General features: G+C 40.1%; 1 protein-coding gene across 1 annotated transcript; it reads left to right on the forward strand.

Annotated features, from left to right (window-relative positions):
- The first annotated feature begins 1582 nt into the window (after positions 1–1582).
- Positions 1583–5091, forward strand: LOC125590341. Its single transcript, XM_048763874.1, has 2 exons — positions 1583–1931; positions 2219–5091. Exon 2 carries the CDS (start codon positions 3539–3541, stop codon positions 4661–4663), a length of 1125 nt encoding a protein of 374 aa, XP_048619831.1. The 5' UTR covers positions 1583–1931; positions 2219–3538; the 3' UTR covers positions 4664–5091.
- Positions 5092–8170: the final 3079 nt, after the last annotated feature.

Raw genomic sequence — 8170 nt, forward strand, 5'->3', positions numbered from 1 at the left:
AAGACGGCATTAGCCTCATTAGTATTTGTAGTTTATCCCCATTAGTAAGAAAATAATCGGATCATTCACATACTCTTTCAGTCGGGTACAAGCAATGCAAGTAAATAACAATATTTTTTTTTCAATGATCCAAACGATTTCATGTATATGCAGGAAGGTAAAGTTAAACCTATACATCTAGGATAAAGTTAAATCCATTGCATGAAATCTGATCAGTTTTATCAATTTTCGACATGAAAGTAAACTAATCAGTGTGAATGATCTATCCTAATCAGATGATTTCATGTGATATGCAGGAAGGTAAAGTTAAACCTATACAAAATCGAGATAAAGTTAAATCCATGCATGAAATCAGATTAGTATACATTTTCAAAAAAAAATGCAATCATTTCTTACTTTTATTTGTTTTCGATATTTATCAGATTAAATATAATGATTTGATAATGCTAGTATATCAATAATAATCCGAAATTTATTTATTTTCAGATAAATACTAGCAATTCCTATTCATAGTAGGATTAGGAAAATAAATAAATCGATATTTTCTGATAAATTCTGAAAATCCTTTTTTTTATTTAAGATAAAGATATAAGGTTTTTAAAAAAATAGGAAAATCGAATTAAAATATATAATATATTGTTTTCAGTCGGATTTATCAAAAAAAATCAGATTTATCTTTAAAAATTTTAGATTTATCTACAAGAAAAATCGGATTTATCTTAAAAATATAAAAAAAAAATTCTTTCAAATTTGAGACAGGTTCTAGTCGATTTCAACATATCAGTGAAAGACTTTAAACATTCAAGAACAAGTTTTTAATGCAAGCAAACAATCAGATTAAGTTGATGCAGCAGTCGGATATGTAAAAAAAAATTGGTGTAATTGTCAACCTAAAAGGTTCTAGCAATTAACTCACATCAGGAAGATTAAAAAAAATCAAACAAGCTTAAACAGGGTGAAACAAGACGAGATTTAAGCTTTGAAAATAGATTAGGGTTTTAGATTTTATTCTGCAAAGACATACAGCTAGATGTAGCTGTATGTATGCGGCTGAGGGTTTAAATCCTTTTTGGTTTTGTTTTGAGTTTTCTGAAGATACCTGAACCTTTTGTGATGAGTTGAACGGTCTGTGAGGAGAGAGAGCTGCTGCTGGTTGCTGACAGATAGAAAAGGAGGCGACTGGAAGAGCTGAGTCGCCGGAAAATAGCAAGAGATCGTTTGGTTTCTGATTTATGGGTGGTGGATTTTTGGAAGGGTTTAGAGACAAGGTCGTGCTGATAACGTGTTGTGAATGAAGAGGGGAACTTGTGTGTATTATTAGGTCGACCAACTGGTCTTTATATACATATGGTAATGACGGTCTAAGTTCTGGATCGACATGAGATCGTACTTATCCTTAACTAGATAATGACTAGCAATACGTAAGATAAACACCAACTATAATGTAGATAAACACAAGAGTAGATAGGCGCCAGTATGATCCTGCGGATGGGCTTGGCCCGTCTTGCTACACGGGCTGATAAATGGGTCGATCACTAAATGGTTTATAACAGTAGGAACCTTTTCTCTTTTAAATTTGAACTTTAGTCTTTGTTTTCATTAATTATGTTGTGTTTCCAAGAAGCTGTGCATGTACAGTCTTCTTCTCTATATTATGCACGAAAATCCCTCAATAAAATCATCAAACTCTTTTCTAAAAACCCTAAGAATTCTCTCTGAATCTTGTTTGATCAAATTTTGTTTAGTGTATTCGGATTTCTCCTTACATTACAAGCAAATCTAATAGTCTGAGAGCCATTTCCGCATCTCTTAGAAGTATCAACTCAATCCACTGCTTATTTCACCATCACAATCATTGGAGAACATTCAGGGACGTGATCATCTCACCTAGAATCACTTCAAGTGGTATCAGAGCAGATCTCCATCATCAGGTTGTGTTTTTCCAGTTCTGTAACTTTTAGACTTTTCATATTCTGTTGTCAGATCTGTTCTAAAATCTAGATCTTGCTAGAAACGTGTTTATTAGGGTCAGATCTACCTAGAAAAAGATATAAAATTGCTATATATCTGATTTAATTTTCGAAATTGCAGAGAAAAGAATTAGGGTTCTTCATGAAAATTTCAGAAATCTGATTATTCTAGATTCAATTTCATTACTTTCTGTTATATTATGTTTCTGTGATCTCTTTTACTGATTTTGTGTTTGGAAAATCAACAGGAACCATGGGAGAAGAAAGAAATCAGAACAATGGAATCGATCAACTGTTACTTGAAGCTATGACTGCCAGAATGGAGAAAATGATGGACTCCAGAATTGATTCATTTCGCCAGGAGTTACATCAAGCCAGGAATCACAGGCAGAGAAGAACAAGAAAAGAAGAAACTTGTTTCAGGCAGAACAGCTATGTTATTAAAAATGAAAGTCCACAATAGAGAAGGTATGAACGAGACAAGTGGAGTACTGAACGAAACAAGCAGCCTGAGGCAAAGCCATCCTCTTCAAACTCAGTTCAGAAACAACAGGACAGCATGAGATCACGTACATCCAGTGATATCGGTTCATCAAGCAACACATCATCCTGTTTCAGTGAGGATAACATAAGGAAAGAAATTTTTCAAGAATTTAAGGATGTAGAGGAGCAACTCAGAAAGACCAGAGCAACATGTCCATCCTTAGAAGAACAGAACCAAGAACCGGAATCAGCATCACAAATTCAAGAAGATCAAACCGAGATTCCAACAATCACCAGCCAAAAAGATGATCAACCAATGATGGACGACCTGGTTCTTGTTAGACAGGATATGATAGAAAAGGAGGCACCAAAGGAACTCCAAACAGATACTGGAATGGAGCATCTATTTGTCTTTGATCCATATGGTTTCCAAAAGACCTTTTTTGGTACTTTTCTAATCAGTCCTTTTGTTTGGAACAAGACCAGAGCAATGGAGATTGCAAGACACGAATTGGGCTTGGAACATGTTGTATTTGAGGCTGGAGGAGAGTTGTGGAGTCACAGGAACAAGATCAAAATGATTGAGAAGGAATCAGCTGCAGCAACTTTTGATTGTTTATTTCTCGCCCTCTGAAGATAAGATTTTGCACGTCTCAGCTCAGCAAGAGTTTCACTATGAAACCAATTGGAAAATCTTACCAACTCTGTCATGGATCCAACAAACCAGACAACGCAGAAAATGGCCTCCTGATCATCAAGTTATTGCTAATTTCGCAAAACATGTCGGTTTGGATCATTTCCAAGAAAAGTGTATATCTGATTGGATTGGAAGGATACAGACCTACTTGTGGAGACCTGGAGCATATTTCAGCATAATTATCAGCCTTGGTGAACACTCTGCTCGTGACAGAATCATCTTGGGTCATAAGGAGTTGGAAGATAGTCCTCTCGACCAAATCAAGCTATGGAAGCCACCAGATTTGCAACAGTTTCAGTACCATTGCAGAGATTATCAAACAAGGAGTGGGGATGGAGAATTCACTAGAGGAAATGGTGAAGTGATTACTGGAGCAGGAGAAGAACTCATGTTTTCTTCTCAAATCAAGGAGAAACCACCCTATAAACTCAGTCTACAACAAACTCCAAAACAACCAACCAGGGGTAATTATCTAGACTCAAAGAAACGCATGAAACCTGATTTGCTAGCTGTTGTCACAGGACAGACTGTTTTGAGGTCTACACTTTTTGAAAAGAAGGAATCAAGCTATGAGCAAACTTGTCCCACATTCTTAGTCCTTCCTACATCCACAAGGAATCAATTTGAGGCTAAAACCAATTCAAGGTTGCAAATTACTGATTCTACAACTCAGGTAAACCTACACTTGCTTTATTCTGAACGGTTTGAGTTTAAAACACCTCAATCCTATATATGGCGACCAGGTGAGAATGCTAAGGTAAGTAATCATGTTTTCAAGAATTCTTTAATCATTGAATACACAGATATAATGCACTTGTTTTTGTTAAAAGAACAAAGTATAGATTTCAGGAAAGCCTTGAAGCATAAAAGAAGAAGTTGCAAGCAAGAGGAGGACAAGTGGTTCAAACCACCTGATTTGAACCAGGATAAGCACCAATACGTCACTTGCTTCATCCTCATCAAAGAAGCACCTCCAGATGCAACAAACAGGCCAAAACCAATCAAAAACAGATTTGGACAATTTCTATTACTCTATGATGATTGTTCATGTGCTAACATGTTATATGTTGATGTGCATGCACCAGAAATGAGGAATTCATCAGGAGAAAGGATAACCAAATGGATCAGCAACCATGCCTTTCAACAAGGCCTCCAAGGTAAGTATAATGTGAGTTCAAGCTTCAATGATACTGATTTAGTTCCTTATTGTGCAGAAGAAACGGATTTGAGGTCAAATCCTTCTCAAGTGGGAGAGGATGATGTGATCTTGGCCAGCAATGGAACTGAAGAGATGGATCAGCTTGAACCAGAGCTTAAGGAAGTTGAAGAAAGAACCAAGGAACTGCTTGAAGCTGAGGGAACAAATGATAAGGACCTAGAAGTGCCAATTGGTCCAATGACTAGGTCAAAACAAGCAAGATTTCGACAAGCTCTTCATCAACTCTCACACACTATCCAGGGCAATCTAGAGTGTGCTAATCCAACCACACTGGTTGTGATTCAAGCTTCTTAGATCTTTCATCAAGAGAGGTGTTGTGACTTGCACACTTTTCCTTGGTTTGGTTTTGTCTCATTGGGTTTTCCAAACAAGGTTTTTAATGAGGCTTGGACACAACACTTATACAAAAGCCTCTTGATGAATCCATGCCCATTTCTCTTCTAATTTTCGTCCAGAAATATCCTAGGAACCTTTTCTCTTTTAAATTTGAACTTTAGTCTTTGTTTTCATTAATTATGTTGTGTTTCCAAGAAGTTGTGCATGTACAGTCTTCTTCTCTATATTATGCACGAAAATCCCACAATAAAATCATCAAACTCTTTTCTAAAAACCCTAAGAATTCTCTCTGGATCTTGTTTGATCAAAGCTTGTTTAGTGTATTCGAATTTCTCCTTACATTACAAGCAAATCTGAAAGTCTGAGAGCCATTTCCGCATCTCTTAGAAGTATCAACTCAATCCACTGCTTATTTCACCATCACAATCATTGGAGAACATTCAGGGACGTGATCATCTCACCTAGGATCACTTCAGAAACCTTAACGGCAAGAACCCGTGCAGTCCTCCCTTGCAGATCTACGAAAATCCGCGGAAGAAAACTCGACTTCGCAACTCCACTCGACAGGCCTGGAACGTCGCGGGAACGTCCTTCGGGTCAAAACGCCAGCAAAACATCCCCTACTGAAAAACGAAACTCTGAAAACCCTCTACTTCCCGTAAGGGACACAGAGGTCGATGAATTCGAGCCTGACAACTTGGATCCCATCGACGCTTCCGACGATATGGAAGAGGACGCTGACATACATCCATGAAGAACCAGAAGCCGATCGGCTCGGGAAGACTCTTTGTTTGATAAACCTATGACGGAAGAAGAGAAAAACCTATATTGGGTCGAACAGGAGGAGTTAGCCGAAAAACAAACCGAGATTACTTGCAGCAAACGCCAACAGGCTCAGAAAGCTGCTGGCGAAAAATCGGATATACGCGACCTTCGCGATTACATAACTAAAACTGCAGCAGAAGTACGGGCCGTGAAATCCCAGATCCATCATGCTACCAGCGCTGCCCCAGAGATCGATAGATTACTTGAGGGAGCTCGGAAAACACCTTTCACTGCTCGCATCTCTGATACCAAGGTATCTGACCCGGGAAAAATCAAAGTACCAATATACAATGGTACGACTGATCCTAAAGCTCATCTTCAAGCCTTCTATATCACGATGGGAAGGGCAAGACTGAAGGAGAGCGAAAAAGACGCCGGCTACTGCCGTCTGTTCGTCGAAAATATGGAAGGAGCGGCGCTCGAATTGTTCGCACGCCTTAAGCGAAACTCCATCGGAAGTTTCCGCCAGCTCGCATCGGAATTTCTCAAACAGTATTCTATGTTCATAGATAGAGAAACATCTGATGTTGATCTCTGGAGTCTATCCCAGAGAGAGGACGAACCTCTCCGCGAGTTCATAAGCCGATTCAAGTTGGTTATGTCAAGGGTTAGCGGAATAAGCGACAAAGTGGCCATAGACGCACTCGGAAAAACGCTCTGGTACAAGTCGAAATTCAGAAAATGGATAACCCTCGACAAACCACGAACGATCCAAGACGCCCTTCACAAGGCAACGGACTACATCATAATCGAGGAAGAAACCAAAGTTTTGTCGCAAAAACATAAGCCGACAAAGAAGTCCTTGAAAGATGCAAACAAAAAGACTAAAAAGAAAAACTCTCGTAACGACAAGTACGTCTGTCACGAGGGGGAAGAACTCCAAGGGGTGCATAACTACACAGTCAGTTCGGAACAAGGCAAAACCTCCGCAATACATGGACTCGCAATCCAGGATACGACGAAAACACCTTCTGCGAGTTCCACCAGACTCAAGGACACTCGACGACTAACTGCAAAGTCTTGGGAGCGAGACTGGCCGCAAAGCTACTAGCTGGAGAGCTCTCCGAAGTAACCAGCGTTAAAAATCTCATCCTTGAGACCGATCTTCCTCCTAAAACTAACAAGAATCCACACGCAGAAAATTCTCCTCGGAGAAATCAAGCAGGGGATAAACGCGGAAGGAGATCGGACCACAAAGGAAACGATAACAATCGTCGCAGAGTGAACATGATCATCGGAGGATCACAGTACTGCAACGACACGGTCTCGGCCATCAAAGCCTACCAGCAAAAGGCCAAGTCAAGTGTGCATTGGCCTACATGGTCTTCTCCCCGAGATGGTCAAAGCGACTCGATAATTTTCACGGAAGAGGAAGCCGGCGGAATCGATCAACCTCACTGTGATCCGCTCGTCATAGATCTCGTCATACGAGATCTGGAGGTCGCAAGAGTCCTCATTGACACAGGGAGCATGGTTAATGTTATCTTCCGCGACACTCTCAAAAGGATGAACATCGAATTCGGGGAAGTTACCCCAACACCAAAACCATTGGCGGGTTTTTCAGGTGAAACATCAATGACTCTCGGATCAATCCGGCTACCATTAATGGCCAAGGAAGTCACAAAGATCGTCGACTTCGCGGTGGTCGATCATCCTGCCATCTATAATGTGATCATGGGAACCCCATGGCTGAACGCCATGAAAGCCGTTCCGTCTAATATCACCTGGGCATCAAATTCCCGACCCAGAGCGGGGTCGCTGCCATCTGGGGTTGTCAAAAACAGTCACGACTTTGTTTTCTGGCAGAGCACAAGTTAAGACAAATTACAACTACCGTGATGGTAAATCGAAAACGCACTAAGTTAGCTCAGCCTTCGGCCAAAACCACTTCAAAGAGGAACGACTCGACATCGTCTGCTGAAGCAAATGCCTCGGACGTCGAAACTCAGGCTGATTCCAAAGTCAACGATGTCACTCAATCGGAAAAGAAAAACCCGGACAAAGACATCGACCCTGCCGGTCAACACAGCACCAACCGCCGAGTAAAAACACTCGCCGCATAAAATAAAACTACGAGATGGCTTGATCCTTGAAAGGGGTACGTAGGCAGCTCGTTGAAAGACGAGTTCAGCTATCCCCCTCTCTAAAAGGGGGGGGAGGGAGGGGGGAGTGGGTACATATACTCGTATATTCCCACATGCATTATTGTACTCGAGCTTTTTTTAAACTTTTTCTACAATATGCATTTTATGAACTCTTACGCTTCAGCTACGCAAAAATCTCTACAAACATTAAATTCTTGTCAACGGCCGTATCTGGTCCAAATCGTAAAACATTCGCAAACCTTTCAGAACTTAAAACAAATGTATAGTCTTCGAAATAACAGCGAGACGTCGCCAAAGTTAGAATCGAGACTATACGAACAACTGTCCAAACGCGACATAAAATTTCAACGAATATTTACATCCTGCTTGTCGATTGGCCCTGACAAACACATCAGTCGTCTTAAACGAACGCACCCTGATCATTCTTCTCAAAAAAATAAAGAAATGATCCTCAAATATCCGACACAAGGATAAAAGCGCGCTATATAAAAAAAATCCAAAATTTTGGTCAAGCACTTCCAGTTGGCTTAAAAAT

Source organism: Brassica napus, chromosome C7 (assembly GCF_020379485.1).
Source record: "Brassica napus cultivar Da-Ae chromosome C7, Da-Ae, whole genome shotgun sequence".
Classification (NCBI taxonomy): domain Eukaryota; kingdom Viridiplantae; phylum Streptophyta; class Magnoliopsida; order Brassicales; family Brassicaceae; genus Brassica; species Brassica napus.

Bases quoted from the DNA above. Each gene is read 5' to 3' on its own strand.
- LOC125590341 (XM_048763874.1), top strand. From the start codon at position 3,539: ATGTTTTCTTCTCAAATCAAGGAGAAACCACCCTATAAACTCAGTCTA.